We start from the raw sequence: 22255 nt of genomic DNA, 5'->3' as shown, positions 1-22255 counted from the left end.
CCGTTTCTAATTTCTAGAATAACATGAAATACACGTCCTACCCTCTATATGATAATAATGTTTACCTGAACAAACCCTCATAAGGCAAGGTTTCACAAATACCATAGTTGTCATTAATCAACAGGGAAAAATGTATGCATTTCCAAGTCCAAAAAGCTGGTTCTCTCTTTTCCTCACAGAACACCAAATTAACCACTGAATTAACTAATTTATTATTAGTATTCAACAAACTCTAAATAAGCATGTTCCCTTTTTTAATGATTCGGTAATACTGCCATTCACTGACTCCCTTTTGGCCCATTTGGAGCTACTGCATTGTAGTATACACTAATTTGTCAGAAAATCAAACAGGCTGTTTGATACTCATTGTATTTTTACAGAGCATTTGTGGTTTAATTAGAATGGGCGACAACAACAGAGTTTCTATATATTATAAACAATAAAAAAGCCATCACTATCCTTCTCAATAAGCCATTTGATAACAAATAGAGGAAGGGGTGGTGGTGGCGGGTGGCGGCATCATTTTTGTGGGCAGATTGGTGGCAGGTCTCAAGGGCTTTTGGAGAAGGAAAATACGTAGAGAAAGAGGCATAGATTTCTTCTACTCCATTGCTGGATTTTCTGTGTCTTCTGACCTTTTCCCTTCCATTGCAGTAGTCCCAGATGTAGTAGCAACATTGGAAACAACTGTGGATTATTTGCTTGAAAGAATAAGATGCTGTTATCCCTGGTTTCTTGTATCTTTACCTTACATAGCTGTCTGCCACTCTGAAAATAATCTGCCACCTTGATTCTCATAACTGTAAAAGATGATGACTTATAATTCAAAAAGCTTTCTTAGGTGATACCTCTCATAAAATGTGAACCCTCTTATTTTGGGATTACCTGTATTTTATGAAAGTTTCTTTTCCTGCCTGACCCATCTCTGCTAAAACATAGTTGTATTTACACATTTTGCATCTCCTCAAAGCCAACATTTTAAGCTAAATTGTTTAGTTTTTGCTGATTTCAGAGACAGGAAATCCCATCCTTGGTCTCTCTGTGTTATATATCAATTTACAGTCATGGAGCTTATCCTGACAGCATCACACCCAATAGAGAAATAATCTGTCAATGCTACACCTGTCCATTTCAGTGCACATTAATGCACAAACTCACACTTGAAAGTTGCTAACTTTGCTCACTATGCTGTGACTGACTCAGATTAGAAGACAAGTTTTTGGAGCGAAGAGGCAGCAACACTGACAACTGTGCCTTCTCACCACCTTACCTGAATACTATAAGACCTTTTGCTCTCGTCAACTTCCACTCTTGTTTTTGTATGGTTGGTTGTTTTATCTCAGGATGTCAGACATTTCATAATTTCATGACTTCTCATTTTTCTCTTATGAATTTAGATTTCAGAGTTTATATTTACGTGGTAAATTGAGATGTAGATGATTGGACATTGATGAGTTGATTTTAATCTTAATGCAAGATTTGCCTCTATGTAATACACCAATATTTGCCCACTGCTATACTAAAATTATGTCCAAGTAAGAACTGCGACAAGGAGATGAAAAGCATCTCTAGGCAAAACTGGGCTGAACACAGCACCAGGATATAACACTGCATACACTCTGAGCCCTTCCTATTCAGAGCTGCTTTAAAACCTTGTCCTTACTGTGTATGCACAGTGTTTTGTAACAGTATTTCACTGTAATACCTTTATTGTTGCAGCTTTCAAGACTAACCCATTCATCGTTATTAAGATGTTAATTACCTTGAAGCAGCGTTTGCACTTAAAATCCCTCGATTTATTGAATTCACTTTCTCACTAGGCCTTATCAGTATAATGGAAAGATTGTCCCTCTCGAACAAAACTATAGCAATACAGTACAATGTGTAGTGACACAGTAGGTGTTTAGTCAAAAATAGTGACCTCCAGAAAAAAAGAAATGGCTAAAGAAGAAGACGACATAAATTACTAACCAACACAATGATGATAAAACACCAGTACATATCACCACTTGTGCAACCATATCTAATTAAAAAATTATAAATACCGTAGATCCCGTTTTATATAAGCCGAGAATTTCGTCCTAGATTTTTGGCTTGGAGTTTGGGGGTCGGTTTATACAACGAGTATCGTTTCAGATTCAAGATTTCCAGCGCAATGCCGGTTTTGCCGATGAATACGGAAGTAAATAATGACGAAACCACAGCCATCTTTCAGATGAAGAAGTAACTTTGCATGCCGGTACTTTAAATTAAATAAAGAATTTATTCAAAAAAGTGTTTTAGTTGTTGATTTTATTAATAAAATTTATAATAAATTATCAGGAAGTTTAAAATGAAATTTTTTGTTTTGATTTACAATCAACATCTTGCGTTACGAAACGGATGCGGTCACATGTATCCGCTTGCGCGATTGTAAACAAACAACCGAGAGCGTTAGTAGCGTCAGTCAGAGCCCAGATACATGTGTTTGTGGATGTAATTTCCGGCATTGCAGTGATTTACCTATATATATAATTCATTAAGACCATGCAAGCAAGACACATAATTGCTAAGGAAGGAAGAGGAGGTAAAAGTAAGCGATCGCAATCGAAACGAAGATGGACATTGTGTGGAAATATCTCCTCCCTTTCTGCAGCCCAAAGATGTCAAATTAAATGGTGAGTACAGTATGAAATTGTTTCTAGAATAGAATGCCTTTTATTGTCACTATACGCATCTACAATGAGATTAAAAGCAGCTCCTTCAGTGCAGAAAAAAGTTCTGTACAGGGCTTGTATGGTTGTTTTTTAGCTTTAGCATAACCCCGGATCTGCGGCCCCACTTCTGCTTTCTTTTCCTCCTCCGTCTGTGTTGTCTCCTAGACCCGACAACAATCCATGGAGAGCCCGCTGGTCTCGCTATGTTGTCTGGGATGTTGTGCGTGTGATGAAAAACGCTCGAAACAGATGTCTGGCTCTGGACACCGATGTCTATAAGGTTCTGAATGGTGTAGCGGATGTTCGCCAAACCGATCGTGCACAAACAAGGACAAAAAAAAAAGTACAAAAACAACAAAAAAGTGCACTGAAAACAAGAGCCCTGAGCCGCTGCGACCATGCGTGCCGCCATGCTCCTAGCTTAATCGAAGTAGGCTTGACACTTTTTATAACTTTTTGGTTAGTACATTAGAAAAATGATTGGTGTTTTGGTAAATTATGCACATTATATTATGTATCAAAAATGCCGGCAGTCTCAAATTCTCGCCAATAAACATTATAAATATACCCGAAGAGACACTTTTAAGGAAATTTAGAAAATTTTGCTTGGAGAAGGGGTCGGCTTAAATACCGTCATCGGCAAATACATGTAATTTAGTAGGTAGAGAAGGGGTTCGGCTAATATACCGGGTCGGCCTGTATTCCGGGATCTACGGTATTACATATAAACATGCAACAGACTGAACAAGTAACAATTGTGAAATAGAACAACTCACCTAAGTATCTGGCCTTTCAATCTCACCTTCACTTTTTTCAGTCTTTCATTTTAATTTTAATTCCTGGATTTATTCAAGTTTCTGTTGTTCTTGCAATGTCATCCATCCGTTCACAAACAGTTCTGCTGGCTTTATTTTTTATAATTTCTTGTATTAAGCATTCTTGCCTTAAACTCTCTACCGTTCCCTTCTTTAAACCATTATATAACAACCTTCACATGTGGTTTTCCAGTATGTTAGTGTGTTTCAATTTAGATTTAGGGAAATCCCAGCAATACAGGTTCTGTTTGTAATAAAGGTGTTTAGTGCCCCCAGAACCTGTTATCTTATCTTGTATTGGCATGTAGCACAAGCAGAGTCTCTTAGAAAATGATCTTGTCAATTTCCATTAACTTTACCTTTTGTTCCAATTTGAATGAATGACAACCACGGTTTTGTGGTCTTATTTAACATAACCACTAGTCTATCTTATTGATGAGTGGAAAAATTGATATATGCTGCTGTAGTTTTTGTCATGGTATATCACCTTTCTGTTATTGTGGTCTTTATGATACACATAAAAATGTATTCCATGTAAAATTAGTATTGCCTAGGGTTCTCAAATCAGCCAAAAGTTAAGGTTTGGATATTTAGATTAAAAGTAAGCAAATATTTGAGTAATGTTCAGACATACAGTGCCCTCCGTAATGTTTGGTACAGAGACGCATTTTTCTGTAAGTTAACCCACTGCTCCCCAAATTACAAATCAAACAATTCAAATTTAAGGATATTTACGGACTTTAAGGATATTTTCATACAGTTTGGTCACTTCTTGTAGAAATGCTAACAACTTTTCTACATGGTCTCCCCATGTCAGGGCACCATAACGTTTTGGACAATTGGTGTCATAGATGCTTGTGATTACTCAAGCGTGCTTCATTCCTTCATTAGTGCAGGCCTAAGATACTACGGCTTGCTTCTATATACAGACTACATTTGTAGTTTTTACATGCCATTGTTCGACATGAGAACAAGAGCTGTGCCAATGAAAGACAAATAAGTAATCGATACACTAAAAAACAACAGTAAAACCATTGGAGACTAAATCAAATGTCTGGAATGTCATTATGAAGAAATAATGCATAGGTGTGCACAGTAATTGGAAAGAGACTGGTTGGTCAAGGAAGACATCCACTGTTGAAGACTGTAGAATCCTCGCTCTGGTAAAGAAAAAGCCCCAATTGCCTCTCCGACAGATCAGGCGGATGTGTGTGTCACAGACGACTATCCACAGAAGTCTTCATTAACAAAAATAAAGGCCACACTGCAAGATGCAAACCACTAGCCACAAAAGAGGATGTTTGTGAAAAAGTACTTAAAAGAACTGCAGAATTCTGGAAAAAGGTCTTGTGGGCAGATGAGATACAGATGAACCTGTATCAGAGTGATGGCAAGAGCAAAGTGTGGAGAGGAAAAGGAGCTGCCCAAGATCCAAAGCATACCACCTCATCCAAACATGGAGGTGGAGGTGTTATAGCTTCGGCATGTATGGCTGCCACAGGAACACACTCACTTCTCTTCAGTGATGATATAACCGGTGACCGGAGTTCTGAGGTGTACAGAAACATCTGCTGAAGGTCCAGTAAATGCCTTAAAACTCATTGGACTTCATCCTACAAGATAATGATCCTAAACGTATTGCTGAGGCGACACATGAGTATCGCCTCATGAGTGGCCAAGCCTGTCCACTGATTTAAATTGAATTGAGCATGTCTTCCATATGCTGAAGAGAAAGCTTAAGGGGACACACCCCAGCAACAAGCAGGATCTGAAGATGGCTTGGCAGAGCATTATTAGAGGAGATACTTAGCACTTGGTGATGTCTATGAATTGCAGACTTTAAGCAGTCATTGCATGCAAGAACTATGCAACAATGTACTAATTATGACTGCTGTAATTGCCATGGCCAAAACATTATGGTGCCTTTAGTGAGGAGACCATGTATAAAAAATTTTGTCATTTCTACAAGGTGTGGCCGAAATGTGTGAAAATATCCTTAAAGTCTGCAGTGTGTGCTTTATTCATGTCTGAATTGTTTGATTTGTAATTTTAAACTATGGAGCAGAGAGGAATACATCAAGGAAAAATATGTCATCTCACAACATTTTGTAGGGCAATGTAGTTTAAATATGTTTATAGTTTTTCATGTTAATCTTTATGATAGTGGTTCTTTTTCACATTTGGAGGTCAGAAGGAGAATGTGCAGCATGGGATGCCAATTCGGTGCTTTAGGCAGGAGCATTTGGTCAGGGAATAACTAAACTCAACTGCATTTCCCTCATTTCTCCACTGTATACTGGAAGCAAAAAGTGATACAGGCGACCTGATTATACAGCATATATTTTCATATATAATTTTTTATACTGTATATAAATTGCACCTCATTATTTTAAACAATGTGCATCAGTTCTTCAGCCACCTCAGATTATGCATAAAATGAGGTAGCTAAATGAGGACTGCTGACAGTAAAAACTGTCTTTAAAATGATCATTTTAAAGCCAGTAGTATAATAAAACCAAAATCGGTAATATGCCAATTACTTTACATTATCACTGATAAAGGAAATATTACCAATTTCTGTAGAATTGAAAGATGCTTCAAACCAATTTCCACTATACTGCGGGCAAATAAAAAAATGATTTGGACTCTATTGCTGAATTAAATTACAATCCTTTATATATTGTAAAACATTAAAAATCATATTGTATCATTACCCAAATATCAGGATATCATTGTATTTAGAGTTGACCACTTTTGTTGTTCAGTGAGGAGGCAGCATTGCACATTCAGTGCTGTTAACCTGCCTATTTCTCCTAGTAACTGATTTTCCTGTCATTACAGCATCCCTTTTCAGGTGTTTTAAAGGTGGACCTCTGGGGCTCCCTAGTCCTGCCTGCCTCAAAAGAAGCATCATAATCACCATATATCTCAATGACTAATTTGAAGCAGTTAGTCAAACTTTTCTGTAAGAATGATGGGTCTGAGATGTGTGTAATTCTTGCCTTCGAGTTAAATCTATACTAATAAAAGGCAAAGCCCTCACTGACTCCTCACTTCCCATGTAGGTAGAAGGCTGAAATTTGGCAGGCTCATTCCTTACAGCTTGGTTACACAAGTTGGGCAGGTTTCATTTCGAAATTCTACGCGTAATGGTCATAACTGGAACCTATTTTTCTTAATATACTGTAATGGACTTTAGCTCGATGGCCGTGGGGAGCGGAGCTGCATGTCACATCAACACGCCTCTCACGTAATCACGTCAACTGACTGTGAACGCAGTACGTAGAAAAGAAGGAAGAGCTCCCAAAGAGCACTGAAGAAAAACGCTGAATACTTTATTCGTGAGGTACAAGTTTAATGAGAAGACACGAGGTATAAACGAGACTTTGGATCACTTTTTAACGGAGTTAAAATTGCTGTAGCGAGAAACTTTTAAGTGCGGGTCTTAGCTAACATTAAATAAAGCCGTGGACATCGCAACATCACACAAGAGAGCAGCTCACGTGAACTGACTGAACGCAGTACGAGTGATCACTTAAATGTATCAAACCTGTTCAAAAAACTCATTACACAATTGACAACGTAGGAAAAGAATATGCTCCGAGCTGAGCTCCACAGCTAACGCGGTCTTGCGGAAGCAACTTCATCACGCTGCCACCAAATACTCACAGAAAAATCCACAAGTTAATACACACGCTGTCTCTAGAGTTTCTCCACACTCAATGTATTCCTCGCATCCCCGTTATACCCTCTGATCTCCCATTTCAATTCAGATGCCTCCAATTTTCAGTAAGGCTCTGCTGCGCGATGACAAGTAATAAGTCTCAGGGACAGACCGTACAAAAGGTTGCCATTGATTTCAGGCAAGATTGCTTTTCTCCTGGACAACTATACGTTGCATTCTCAAGAGTGAGCTCGCGTAGCTTCGTCATATTACAACCAGAGTGCTGAACTGACAACGTGATATATGAAGAGAACTATAATAATCGTAATAAACGAACAATAAAACAGCAAAGAACACGTGTATTAAATAAAAAGGCAGCTTCCTTGGCAAAGCAAGGAAAAAGGATGGCTTTATGTGTCGTTCGTTTATAAAACAGCGGAGAAGCTGTGTAAAGGCTGCTTCACAAAAAACCAGCGGAGCGCCTTATATGAGCTGGCAGTCAGCTAAAGAAGGGAATCAATAAATATCTCTAATCGTAATAAACGAACAACAAATAGCGTACAAGCCGCGGATTAAATAAAGGAAATGGATACCTGAACAGTAAAGTAAGTCTCGAATAGCTACACAAGAACAATAACAATCGTAATAAACGAACAATAAAACAGTACAGAACCGCGAAGCACGGAGAAATGACGGCCTTATATGGCGTTCGTTTATAAAGCAGCGGAGAAGCTGTGTGAAGGCAGCTACACAAAAAAACAGCAGAGCGCCACACTCTGAATGTATTCCTCGCATCACCATTATACCCTCTGATCTCCCATTTCAGTTCAATTGCCTCAAATTTCCAGTAAGGCTCTGCTTTGCGATGACAATAAGTCTCAGGGATAGACCCTTGATTTGAGGCAACATGTTTCTCCTGGACAACTATACGTTGCATTCTCAGTATTCTTCAAGTAATCTCAGTGCACAGCTTGGTCATATTACAACCGGAGTGCTGAACTGACAACGTGGTATACAAAGAGATCCCTAACAGATAGTTATTGTTATATTTTCCCTCAGTTTAAAAATGTTTTCTTTTCTTCTTAATAAAAATGTAAAAGTAGTTTTTCGTTGCTGCGATGCGCGGGGATTTTGCGCTATACATATATATATATATATATATATATATATGTGTATGTATGTATGTATGTATATGTATGTATGTATATGTATATGTATATATATTGTCACGCTTGGGTCACAGATTTGCACAGAGACACAGGAGGTTGTAGAAACAAGAAGGATTTTTATTCAAACACTGCAAACACATGAGCTTAAACCTGCTCCATGACAAGTCAGAGATGACAGTTCCGCTAGGAGCAGAGCGAGAGAGAGATGAAAGCAAACAATCAATTCCAAATCTGACAGGCGTTGTACACGGCTTTTAAGTCGGTGGAGTACTGTGCGAGGCTTGTATTACGTGTTATAGTGCAAGGATAAGGAGCAATGTGAGGGTAGTCAGTGTTTCAGTCTTTGTGGTTTTCCCAGCGGCGTTTGTCTCTATTTGGGGTGCGATCAGCCCTCCAGCTCACAATATAAATATATATATATATATATATATATATATATATATATATATATATATATATATATATATATATATATATATATATACTAATAAAAGGCAAAGCCCTCACTGACTGACTGACTGACTCACTGACTCCTCACTAATTCTCCAACTTACCGTGTAGGTAGATGGCTGAAATTTGGCAGGCTCATTCCTTACAGCTTCCTTACAAAAGTTGGGCAGGTTTCATTTTGAAATTCTACGCATAATGGTCATAACTGGAAGCTATTTTCTCCATATACTGTAATGGAGTTGAGCTCGAAAGCCGTGGGGGGCGGAGTTTTGTGTGACATCATTACGCCTCCCACGCAATCACGTGAACTGACTGTCAACGCAGTACGTAGAAAACCAGGAAGAGCTCCAAAAAGCGCTGAAGAAAACATGCATTATATAATTGAAAAGGCAGCGAAACAATAAGAAGCGAGCGAGTGACATATACAACCATATTCATGAGTGCTGCTACTTCGGAAACAAAGCACGGTGTAAACCTAAAGTTTAAATTAAGTTCATAGACAGGCTGCGCTGGCGTTTGTCATGCCCACGGTAATGCGGGATACAAGTTTAATGAGAGGACGCAGGATATAAACGAGAGTTTTGATCACTTTGTAACTAAGTTAAAATTGCAGGTAAAGGGCTGTGCTTATGCAAATTCCGAGAGACTGTGTTTGTGGGGGATTGACAGTTAAGGCGGGTGGGGGAGTCACGTCATCATCTCCCCTCCCATTCATCTCATTTCGCTCTGAGCTAACGCAGTCTTACGGAAGTGACTTTGTGACACTGCTACCAAATACTCACAGAAAAATCCACAAGTTAATACACACGCTGTCTCTAGAGTTTCTCCACACTGAATCCTACTTACAAAAGGTTACATTGACAATCGTGTTACGTTATTTTTAAAATGTTTCCTTTTCTTAGCACAAGCACAGCTGAGAAGCTTCGATGCATGTGCTCCATAATGCGTTAAAAAAATAATGCATTTAATCACACTTTCAATTCCATGCAAAGGGGAACTTCTGTCAATGCATGATTTCCTGGTACACCGATTACATTGATCAGCTTCCCGATTCATTTTACCCTCGCACCCCCTTGGTTTGAGAAGAAGTATGGAAAAATATGAGGTTAACACAGAAAAACAGATCACCAATTCAAGCTTTATGAATAATCGAAATGCCATCAATAATTCTTTTTGTAAAGCCATACTCAGTGTAATCCTCCTTGCATTTTATAAATTTTCCGCCACTAGCCATGATTAAATGAACGGTAAAAAAGTAAGAGCGAAGCAAGGGTGACTTATTCAGGCAGGCAGGCGACAGCTCAATAGCTCGAATTTGGATATAAGTAGGTTCTATTTAGTCGCCAGAAATATCTTTGGTAGGAATGGAAGTTGAATTTAGTCTTTAAATTTCTATGGTAAAGAAAAAGTTATGCAATGATGACTAAATTTAACTATATAAAGTCTAAACTTGTATATATAAAGTCAGTCAAAACTTGAATATATAAAGTCGCGTCGTATATATAAAGTCAAAACTTGTTTCTGAATATATAAAGTCAAAACTTGAATATATAAAGTCATTCCCAAATATATAAAGTCAAAACCTGAGTATATAAAGACGGTGTTGGAATATTTCGGAATATATAAACTCAGCGCTGGAATATATAAAGTCAAATCTTGAATATATATAGTCAGCGTCGGAATATATAAAGTAAGCGCTGGAATATCCATCCATTTCCCAACCCGTTGATTCCGACCACAGGGTCACGGGGGGTCTGCTGGAGCCAATCCCAGCCAACACTGGATGCAAGGCAGGAACCAATCCTGGGCAGGGCACATGCATCATTTTCAAAACATTAACCGAACAGTGTTTTTTTTAATTTATTTTTCTGAATACATTTTTGTTAACTTAGTTCAGTTCAGAGCCGTTTCAATCAATAGATTTTAACTTTCACTATATATATTCAAAAACAAGTTTGACTTTATATATTCTGACGCTGACTTTATTTATTCAAGATTTGACTTTATATATTCCGACAGTGACTTTATATATTCAAGTTTTGACTTTATGTATTCTGACGCCGACTTTATATATTCAGAAAATCAATGTATTTGCCTGTTAGGCACCCCATAATATATGTGTGTGTATATATGTATGTGTGTGTGTTTGTGTGTGTATGTATATATATATATATATATATATATATAATATGCCAGCGTTACGTTATTTTTAAAATGTTCCCTTTTCTTTTTCATAACTTCTTTTATACACTACTTCTCCACTGCGAAGCGCGGGTATTTTACTAGTCTTGTATAATCCCAGCTGGTTTCAGTGTTGGGGGTACAAGCTGTCTAGTTAAGCGAGTTAAGTGGAGATTTCCTCCAATTATTTTATTTCAGTATATGTTGTTTTGAATAATTCTTCAGCATTCAATCACAGAGTGCAAGTTTTACATTGTATAAGCTTCATTACTAATTTCTTTATAAATATTTTAATGTATCAAAAATGATGTTTTTATGTATTGCATTGAGGTAGCCACTTTCTGTGCATTTGCTGTATAGATAGATAGATAGTTTTATATAGACCGATACATATATAAAATGATAAATGTATTTGTCCCCAAGGAGAAATTTGGATTTTTACATAGGCTCGTTAAATAAATAAACACATAAGCAGATAAGTAAATAAATAAATTTAAAGACACACTTTTGTTTCAACACACACCAGAATGACTATAAAGCAAGAAAATTAAAAAGAAAGAAAAGTTCTATCTAGGTAAGCCCAGTCACAGTTAGGCATTATGCAGATGTATTGCTGCTCTAAAGGAGCCCTAATTGCATTTTGACACACTTCTGCTGACTAATTCGTTAGCTGAAATTATTTAGTGTTACTGTGTCAGAGAGAGGATGTGCAGCATTGTTTCCTAATGGGCACACGGTTTGGTTTTAATGCTCTCCTTCACTACTTCCTCCAGGGGAGTCCAGAGTGTATCCTATAACTGAGCTTGACCTTTAGCTTGTTGATTTGACAAGCCTCTCTTTAAATAATGTTAACAGCACACCACAGTGTGGAAAATCACATTGACTATCACAGAGCAATAGAAGATGTGAGGGACATCACTTCCCACATTAAAGAATGTAGCCTCCGTCCAGAGGAAAAGGAGCCTGTCTTTCTCATTATGTCGTTCCTCTGTGATCTGAGACCATTCCAACCCCCAAGGTCCCCCAAGTACTTGTAGGAGTACATCACCTCTACATCTATTCCTTGAATAGTGACTGGATATGGAGTCTCTTTTATGCCCTAGAAGTGAATAACCAGTTAGTTAGTTTTGCTGATAAGATGCAGACAGTTCACATTGCACCAAGAAACCAAGTTCACCATCTGACTTCTGATAATCTGTCTCATTCCCTTTATCAATATACCCCATAAGTGCAGAATCATCTGTAAATTTCTGCAAGTGGCATGACCTAAAATTATATTTGTAGTCCGAAATGTACAGAGTAAAGAGAAAAGGAGATAGGCCTGTTCCATATGGTGTTCACAAACTGCAGTCTGCCCAACAGTCCATTATCCAGGACAACACAGGCCCATCCACCTGCATATCTCTGAGGTTACCTCTTAACAGGGATGGTTAGATGGTAATGAAGGTGCTTGAGAAATCAAAAAACATAATCCTCACAGTGCTGCCAGCTTTGCCCAGGTGAGAGTAGGCCTCGTGGAGCATATACTGTAGATAACTGCATCCTGCATGCCAATCTTTGTCTGATAGGCATATTAGTGGGTGCAGGTGGTCTTCCACAACAGGACTTGTATAGTCCAGGACCAGTCTCTTAAAGGTCTTAATGATGTGACACACAAGTCATTGGGTGAAGAGGCACTTGCCTTCTTTGGAGCAAGAATGATACAGAATGTTTTCCACAGCAGTAGAACTTTCTGAAGCCTTATGGAACTGAAAAGGCGACAGAGGACACCACAAAGTTGGTCAGCACATGCCTTAATAATTCAAACTTACTCCATCTGGTCCCACAGCTTTTCCTCTGTGTACCTGGTTGTCAGTTTTCTCTGTACATGGTCTTCAGTTATGGAGAGTCTGATTTATGGTCAGAGGTGGACTTGTCACTGGCCATTCCAGATGAAGTAGTTGGAATTGTTGATGAAGTATGAATTGGTGTGGGGAGACTGGTCATTGGAAAAAGTTGGCAGTGGAATGGAAACATCTATTAAATGTTTTGTTCACGGCATTAGCTTTGTCCATATCGCCTTCTAGCTCCTGAGCCCTGGATTGCTTAAGTACTGTAATTATACCTAGTCCATTCCAGATATCCTTCATGTTCTGATTTAGAGTGTGTTTTACTTTCCTTTCCTTCACTCAGCTTTTACTTTAGCATACTCCGCACATCCTTCAGAGCCTCTTTGCCACTGAATTTGAATGCATTTTTTCTCATTCTGGACACCTTTTAGCTCCTTAGTAAATCCAGGGATTGTTGTTTGGATTTGTCTTTTTGGGTAGCACTGTGTCAACATAGAAGTTAATATAGTCTGGGATGCAGTGAATGGAGTCCCTCTGTATTTTCCCCATGTGTCTAGCACATAATTGCCTAGTCTGTTATTTGGAAGCGGTCATTCAGAGTCATTTCATCCTCCAGGCTCTACTTACTCACTGTTTTGGTGGCTACAGGTTTCCGTCTAATAACAGACTTGCAGCAGGGAACAAGTTGAATCAGGTTATGGTCAGGTTTGCCTAAAGGTATTTTTAACATTTGAACAGAGCAGGTCACAAACTGACAGAAATTTGTCATAGCTTCTTCCAAATTCACATGGTTGAAGTCACCACATACTGTATTTGCAACAGGATCGGAGTGAGTCCTCATTAAAGTGTTGGTGATAGAATGAATCATTTCCTTTTACACATTCCTCATTAATATACATGACCAGTCCACCTCCTGCTTTTTTTGCACATCACACTGGGTCTCTGTCTGCTCTAATAAGATGAAATCCAGTGTCAGGTACAGTATTTACATTACTTTAACATGCGTCCAGCATCCCTTTTTAGAGTCTGTCAGTGGTTTAAATTTCTTTAACTAGTAGCAGCACCTGCTTCATGAAGCATGACTTTTTCAAATTAAAGCAAGCACCCCTTTAGACGGCATCATTGCAGATGAAACTGATAATACATTAACTAAAAATCACATGAGCCATACATACCGTGCTCTGAAAACCTCATGTCACGTCCCTCATCATATAAGCACAAGTTTTGCTCCTTTGAGGAGTATTATTATTTTCTTTAAGTGAAGTAGACACTTAAAGTTTTCCTTAAAGATCACCAAAGTTAAATCATAGCAGTAATGTTGCCAATAAGCCAAAAAATTTTAAAGATGTGCAGCAATAAGTGGTCTAGCAACAAATGTAAACTCCTTTTATCCGGTGTGACATTTGATTTAGGAATTTTATCATTTTTTTTCCCCCAGACCTAGCTTGGTAAACATGTTTTCTAGATTTGCTTTCACCCTATTAAACTTTGATTTTTACCTTATAAATTAGATCTATGTTCTGTTTCTCATGTCTGTTTCTACTTAAGTCATTTAATCATTTAAGTATGTTTTAAAGTATATTGTTGCATTAAAGCAAGTGTCAAAAATCACTATCAGAAAGTATAGAGAAAATCTAATTGAAAACGCTACTAATGTATTGTGTACAGAAAATGGTAGTAATCTCTTTTTGTGAATTATCTAGCAAAGTAGAACTAAAGCAGCATTTTTCTTAATTGAAAAAGCGGCAAATCTAATAAAACGATCTACTGCTGTCAGTGTTTACCACCATTTTAGATTCTATTGATTAATACCAAAATGTATTCCTTTTGTCCCCAGTTCCTCCTGTATTCATCAAAGAATGGTCTGCCAGCAAGGCAAAATCTCCACTGACACCTGAGCTGGTTCCTGCATTGACATTCAGGGAGTGGACCTGCCCGAATCTTAAGAAACTTTGGTTGGGCCGTGCTGTTGAAGACAAGAACCGCCGTATGAGAGCTTTTCTGGCCTGCCTCAAATCTGACACACCAGGAATGCTTAACCCCAGCAATGTGCCAACACACTTACTTTTGATGTGCTGTGTATTGAGGTAAGGAGCTGAGCCAGAAACAATTCATAGAGGCAGACAAGCTTCCATTTATATACATTATGCTTTTAAAGAGAGTGGTTTGGAATATAGTTTGCTATAAAAGATATATAGGGAAGGTAAATTCTTGTTATGAGTTTTGATTCATTTCATTAGCGAGATTTCAGTAACTACAGACAGACCTTAAAAATATTTTTTACAAATGGGTGCTCTTTCAAACATTAGACTCCTTCATCTGAACAAGTTGTAGATTGCTGTAGTTTGCTGTGGAGTGATAGCACTGATCACTGCTCCAATCTTTCCATTCAATATAATTCAATATTCAATACCATAAGGATGCTATAGAGGTGGAGGCTGGTGTTGTAGAAGGGATACTGAAAAGCTTGGACAAGTACAAGAGGGTGTCACGATGCGGGTTCTCTTCCATGCTCTCATAGTCTGTTCGGGAACCTTGAACCCAACACCGTCAATAATGTCACCGAGATGAGCTGACAAATAGGGACAAATCTCTCAAGGTCAGGGGATATACTCCATAAAGTGCTTTTATTTAAAACAATAATCAAATCAAAAAGTGCAAAAGTGCAGTGTCAAAGTTCAGTAAATAAATCCATAAAATCAAGTGTCCAGTGGGGTTAAAACCATCAACAATAAATAAATCCTTTAAAATCTGAGGTTAAAAATGTAGAAGTTAAAAATGCAGTCGCTCACTCCCTTGTTCTCTGGCCCACCTCCATCACACTCTCCCCGGCTCACCATTACTCGCAGCCGCGGAGACCCAACAGCCACAAGCTCCTTCTGTCAACCTCCGTCTTGGCCTCCAAACGGACGTCACTGCCAGACCGACAAGGTTGGCTCTCCTCCCGTGATCTTTCACGCACCCGTAGTCGCTCCTCAGATCCAACAGGATGACCCTTCTCCTGCTCACCCCACTCGCTAATTGTCAGTGGGGCGAACTAGCCCCCAAGAGTGCTTCCATCTAACGCTCCTTTGTGGGGCCCCCGCTCGTTCTGTCTCTCTCTTAAGGTGGCCAGATCATCTAGCCTAGACTGCCATTGCTGTCCTTTAACCTCCTTCTCCTTCATACATCGTTCTACCTCCTTCCATTTCTTTCCTTGATTTATCTCTTTTTTTCCACGATTTATCCTCCTCCACTCCTATCCATCCGTCTATATATACACACACCTCTGCCTCCGTGGGCACAGCATCTTAATTGCACACTGCAGGAAGCCAATGAAGCAAACAAGAACGACCGCACCCACACGTGCAGGTGCGACTTGCTCCAATCACCTCATTAATTCCCCGCGGTCGTGCAATTGTGCCCATGGAGAACGACACGGCTATATGGATTTTAAAAAAACCTGATATTTTTTTTGGGAGCCACGGACCCGCTAAACCACAGAGGGCTTCTACTATTAAAGCAATTTTGTATTTTGAAACTGGCTTTGTTCTTAAACCATTCTCGTAATTCCATAAAGTAGGTGTTCAATAAACACATGTAATGCTTGAAAATGTTTGCCCAAAACATTTGGGTTCTGAAGGTTAGATCAAATATGAGTGGGTTGAGGTTTGGTTGTCTAACCATAAGGAGAATTATAACCAAAGATTACATCAGTAAAAGGCCCTGCCGTGACTTGTAGAAGGATCACAGAAGCATTGTGTAAAAACAAGAGCATAAGATTTTGAAAAGAAAGACAGTGATGCATCTGAAAAATGGGAAGCTAAATGTTTGTAGCCATAGTTAGTGTACTGTTAGGCTACTAAAAGTTTCTAATGTAAACATGGCACTACTGTAACCAGAAAGTACACAAAAGTAAATGTTATGAATAAAATAACAGCAATGGCAATGTGGAAAAGCCTTGTGTTGCCAACATAATGTAAGTCAGGGGTACCCACACTTTTTCGGCTTGCGAGCTACTTTTAAAATGACCAGGTCGAAATGATCTACCTACTTCAAAAATTATATATATCTATATATCTTTAAAGCGACAACCAAACAATTCAGCGGCAGCAATCAACTCACATGCAGAACCATAGGTGAAGGGCTTAAGCATTTCACTCTTCTAGTGCTCCTGTGTAGTATAATTATCTCCTGTACTGTCATCAGTCCACACCTTGAACCTGTCCCAGTCATTCAATACATAAGACACAATGTTCCTCCGGATATCAAGAGTGAGCCTGATATGGCCGTGCAATATGTAGCAAAGAGAATGGAAAAGGTAGGTGCCATCTCCGGGCATGGAAACCACTCGGTAAGTGACAGTTCTTTGATCGATAGTGATCACCTCGATAGACATGGTAATGGGGGTTGGAATGATAAAGGAAATGGGTACCTGAGAAATGTAAAGTAAGTCTAAAATACCTATACAATAACTACTGTATAATTGTAATAAACAAACAATAAAACAGCGGAGAAGCCGTGGATTAAACAAAAAGGCTGCAGTTATCAGTAGGGAAACGTGAATCCCGTGACGAAGCAATGAAGGGAATGTAGAGACCGGAACGACGGACGGTCTTATATAGGCAGGCAGCCAACAACGTGGAAGGCGTTGGGATGGGGGACCCAACGCCACCTCACACGGTGGCCGAGAAGATGGGGTCATAAATAAGAAAGTTCAACATGGCGGACATTGTTGACCGTTATGACCATTACGTATAGAATTTCAAAATTAAACCTGCTTAACTTTTGTAAGTAAGCTGTAAGGAATGAGCCTTGCAAATTTCAGCCTTCTACCTAATACGGGAATTTGGAGAATTAGTGATGTTGGAAAATTCAATATGGCGGCTGACAGTGGCGTCATACCACCGAAATAAGCACATACATTGGTTTTGGTTAGCTAAGGGAAGCCACCTACCAAATTTCGTGAAGATGGGGCCGTAAATAAAGTTCAACATGGCGGACGTTGTTGACCGTTATGACCGTTACGCGGACAATTTCTAAATGAAACCTGCTTAATTGTTGTAAGGAATGGGCCTGCCAAATTTCAGCCTTCTACCTACACGGAAGTTGGAGAATTAGTGACGTGTGGAAAATTCAATATGGCGGCCGACAATGGCGCCATACCACGAAATAAGTATCGACATCGGTTTTGGTTAGCGGGGAAGCCGCCTACCAAATTTCATGAAGATGGGGCCATAAATAAGAAAGTTCAACATGGCGGACGTTGTCGACCGTTATGACCGTTACGTGTAGAATTTCAAAATGAAACCTGCTTAACTTTTGTAAGTAAGCTGTAAGGAATGAGCCTGCCAAATTTCAGCCTTCTACCTACACGGGAACTTAGAGAATTAGTGATAAGTGAGTCAGTGAGTGAGTGAGTCATTCAGTGAGGGCTTTGCCTTTTATTAGTGTGTGTGTGTGTATATATATGTATGTATATATATATATATGTATATGTATATATATATATATATATATATATACACACACACACACAGTGGACCCTTGACTTACTTAACTCAATTGCTCATGAGGGCTGGTTGTAACTCAAGTTGGTTGTAAGTCAAGACTATTTTTCCCATAAGAAATAATGGAAATACCCATAATGCGCTCTGAACCTCCCACATCAACACTTACTTAACCTTTTCATAATAAAAGGGTTTTATAATGTTCATAACTTACCAAAACACCAATAATTTTTCTAATGTACTAACCAAAAAGTTGTAAAAAGTGCCTAGCCTACTAGAAACAACAATTTCACACTGTACTCACCATTTAATTTGACATCTTTGGGCTGCAGGAAGGGAGGAGGAGGAGAATGAAATGGAAGGTGGTTATTGTTTAGAAGGGGCCTCCTTATGTAAATCTTTTCTTTGTAAAATTGTTGAGATGGTGGATTTCAACATGCTGTACATATTAGCGAGATCGGTCACACGAACACCGCTCTCATATTTTTGCATAATTTCCTTCGTTTCGATTTTGATCACTGTTTCTCAAGTTAATAATGACAGTAGTCGAGCACTCAGTTCAAAGCTGGTCGCGTTCTGAACTGCTGTAATAATACACTCCAAAGCAAGCCGGTGCTGACTCAGCCTGATGACATCATCATGTGCCGCGCCAGCCCACTAGCTAACATCCCTTAACAATCGCTTTACCTTCGTTACCTTCTCTTCCTTCCTTAGCAATTATGCGTCTTGCTTGCCATGGTCTTAGTGAATTATATATAGATATAGATAGATAGATCACTGCACTGACCAAAATTACGTCCACAAACACATGTATCTGGGCTCCGATTGACGCTTACGAACGCTCTCAGCTGTTTGTTTACAATCGCACAAGAGGATACAAGTAACCGCATTCGGGTCGTAACGCAAGATGTTGGTTGTAAATCAAGTTGTTCGCATGTCAGGCCGGTTGTATATCAAGGGTCGACTATGTGTGTATGGATGTTATACACACATACATACTGTGTATGTATGTTATACACACACACATACATACATACTGTGTATACTTTATACATAAAATATATGTTGTCGCACCTTGCATAACTGAATAACCTTTATGGTACAATAACAATTCAATACATTTATGGTCACTACAGTATTTGGATTTAGTAATCTTCATGTGGGAAAAGGCTGACTCGCTTAAATAAGTAGAGCTGAATAACGCAGTCAAGGAGATAGCACACTTCTTATGCTAAATGATCGAGTGACTCACCCGGAACAATGCTTTGGTGTGTCTGCCTTTGCTTTTGAATTCAGCCGAGTGAAAAATGACGGCTTTCAGATTTAACTTCGATTTTAGTTCCCTCTCCTTTCTCTTTCTTAGATTGCTTTTCGGAAGGAAGTCCGTTTCGTAGTTTTTATGAACAGTTCGAAAGTGCCTTTCCACATTTTCCTTCTTTGGAATAATGATGATAGATTGACAAATCAGACAAACGCAGTTCAATTTTGACATTTTGAGAAAGTAAATCCTCTTTCAATTCCATATCTAGCCCATACCCTCCCCAAACAATTCTTTTTTAATTCCCTTCTTTAGTCGATATAAATTGGAACGCTAACTAGATCACAGCCGGAGTGTGGCAGTAGCTCGCGTGTTTGATCGTGCGTGCGGGATGACCAGTGTGTTAGAAGAAAAGAGATCTCAGACTGGCCGCCCTGTATGCCAATCAAGTGGCAAATGCTATAGAGAGGATATATGATAGACTAACTTTAATAAAAAAAAAAAAAAAAAATTTTTTTTGAATGCAACGCGATCTTCCTGCACTAGCTTTGCGATCGATGTATTGGGCACCCCGATGTAAGTTATCTGTCCAGGTCTAATGTATACAGATGACCATCAAAATGGAGAATATCAAAAGTAAAGCTCAGCTTTAGGGTAAAGTAAACTGGTTGTAATCTGATTGGTTTAAAATGGAGGACAGCTCAAAGATTTCCGAATTCTAAAGTTAACATGGGGACTATAAATAAACATGCTTAAGAATCTCAGAAAGAAATTAATTTAGACAGTGTTCGACTTTTATCTAATAGTTGAAGACTGCTTGATCATATGGTTTGGAAAGTTTCATTTGGCTGCATGTGTTGTAGCTCTGACTCTAAAAGAATACCTAAAAAAGACCTCAGAAACCAATTGTAGAATATATATGTATTTTATACACGAGCTAAACCACAATAAAAATATTAAAGTGTGTCATAAGGAGAGGCACTGGAATCTGTTTTAAATGTATAAATGTTTCATCGGCCTAATTTATGACTTGGGACTGACTCTGTTGTAAGCTAAATGCACTTTGTCAATTTTACGGTATTTTTAGGTAGGACGTTGTTGATAATGTCCACAAGGAAAAGGATGGTCAAAAACTAAATGCTACCAGTAAATTTTAAATAGGACAGGAAAAACTAAAAGCCTGATAAACCTCTTAACGCCTTCTACATATTGATGGTGAACTGTCAAGAAGGAAACTTTAGTCATTTTAGGAATAAGGCATAGGGTTGTATTGGGAGGCTTGTATAGATAGATAATATATTAATCCCAAGGGGAAATTCACATACTACAGCAGCAGCATTAAACAAAATGTACTGCTGTTGAGGAAACTTGAGAAACAGTTAACAGAAAGCATGCAGGCCAGTTTGAACAGTACAACTACTTTGGTGGCCAAACTTTAAAACATACTATTGCAGAAAGCCGTAAAATGGCAGTTTTGAACACTTATGCCCCCTTCACACTATATGGCTTTTCCAGAGATTTTTAGTTATAAACTTTATTTACAAAATTTTTAAGGAGTTGGTAGCAATTGCAGCATGCTTCCATGATCGTCATTTAAATAGTTTGACGCTGCCAGTGTCTCGTTCAGACCAGTCTTTGATGTGAAACCCCATCCCCCCCCATAAAACCCCTCTCCCAACCCAAAATCAAAAATATTTAGTATTTGTCTTAAGTCATAGAGATGGTCTTTTGAATGTACTTGGGCTGACAACCAGTGAACGTCCCTTCCAGAAGCAAAATGCATACTGTGTAGACAACTTAAGACATCAAACTGGTGTTTTATACTGCAAAAAGAGAAAAGAGGTCTATTTGTTCAATAACTCATGAAGACTCGCATAATAATGGGAGTTTGCCCAACCAATCTACATGTGTTTTGTGGACTTGGAAAAGGCATTTGACCGTGTCCCTCATGGAATCCAGTGGGGGGTGCTCCTGGAGTATTTGGTCCCGGACCTACTGATAAAGGCTGTTTGGTCCATGTACATCCGGTGTCAGAGCTTGGTCCGCATTGCCAGCAGTAAGTCGAGCCCATTTCCAGTGAGAGTTGGACTCCGTCAGGGCTGCCCTTTGTCACCAATTCTGTTCATAACTTTTATGGACAGAATTTCTAGGCGCAGCCAGGGCATTGAGGGGGTCCGGTTTGGTGGGCTCAGGATTGAGTCACTGCTTTTTGCAGATGATGATGTCCTGTTTGCTTCATCTGGCCGTGATCTTCAGCTCTCACTGGATTGGTTCGCAGCAGAGTGTGAAGCAGCTGGGATGGGAATCGGCACCTCAAAATCGGAGACCACGGTCCTCAGCCGGAATAGGGTGGATTGCCCTCTCAGTGTGGAAGCGAGACCCTGCCCCAAGTGGAGGAGTTCAAATATCTCGGGGTCTTGTTCACGAGTGAGGGAAGAATGGAGCGGGAGATCGACAGGCGAATCGGTGCAGGCTCTGCATTGATCTGTTGTGGCGAAAAAGGAGCTGAGCCAAAAGGCAAAGTTCTCAATTTACCAGTTGATCTATGTTCCTACCCTCACCTATGGGCATGAGCAGTGGGTAGTGACTGAAATGAGTTTCCTTCGCAGGGTGTCTGGGCTTTCCCTTAAAAATAGGGTGAGAAGCTCTGTCATCTGGGAGGAGCTCAGATTAGAGCCATTGCTCCTCCGCATTGAGAGGAGTC

At 39.2% G+C, this 22255-nt stretch overlaps 1 protein-coding gene across 1 annotated transcript in view; it reads left to right on the top strand.

The window, feature by feature from the left end:
- fam120c (family with sequence similarity 120C) overlaps nucleotides 1–14895 on the top strand; it is a 61183-nt gene extending 46288 nt beyond the window's left edge. Inside the window, exon 10 of the mRNA XM_039775370.1 lies at nucleotides 14642–14895. Coding sequence (XP_039631304.1) covers nucleotides 14642–14895 — 254 coding nt within the window. The remainder of the gene's footprint in view (nucleotides 1–14641) is intronic.
- The last annotated feature ends 7360 nt before the right edge of the window (nucleotides 14896–22255 follow it).

The sequence above is a fragment of the Polypterus senegalus genome, chromosome 13 (genome assembly GCF_016835505.1).
Source record: "Polypterus senegalus isolate Bchr_013 chromosome 13, ASM1683550v1, whole genome shotgun sequence".
Lineage (NCBI taxonomy): Eukaryota > Metazoa > Chordata > Cladistia > Polypteriformes > Polypteridae > Polypterus > Polypterus senegalus.
The sequence above is the reverse complement of the archived record's forward strand: the minus strand, read 5'-3'. Positions and strand labels throughout refer to the sequence as shown.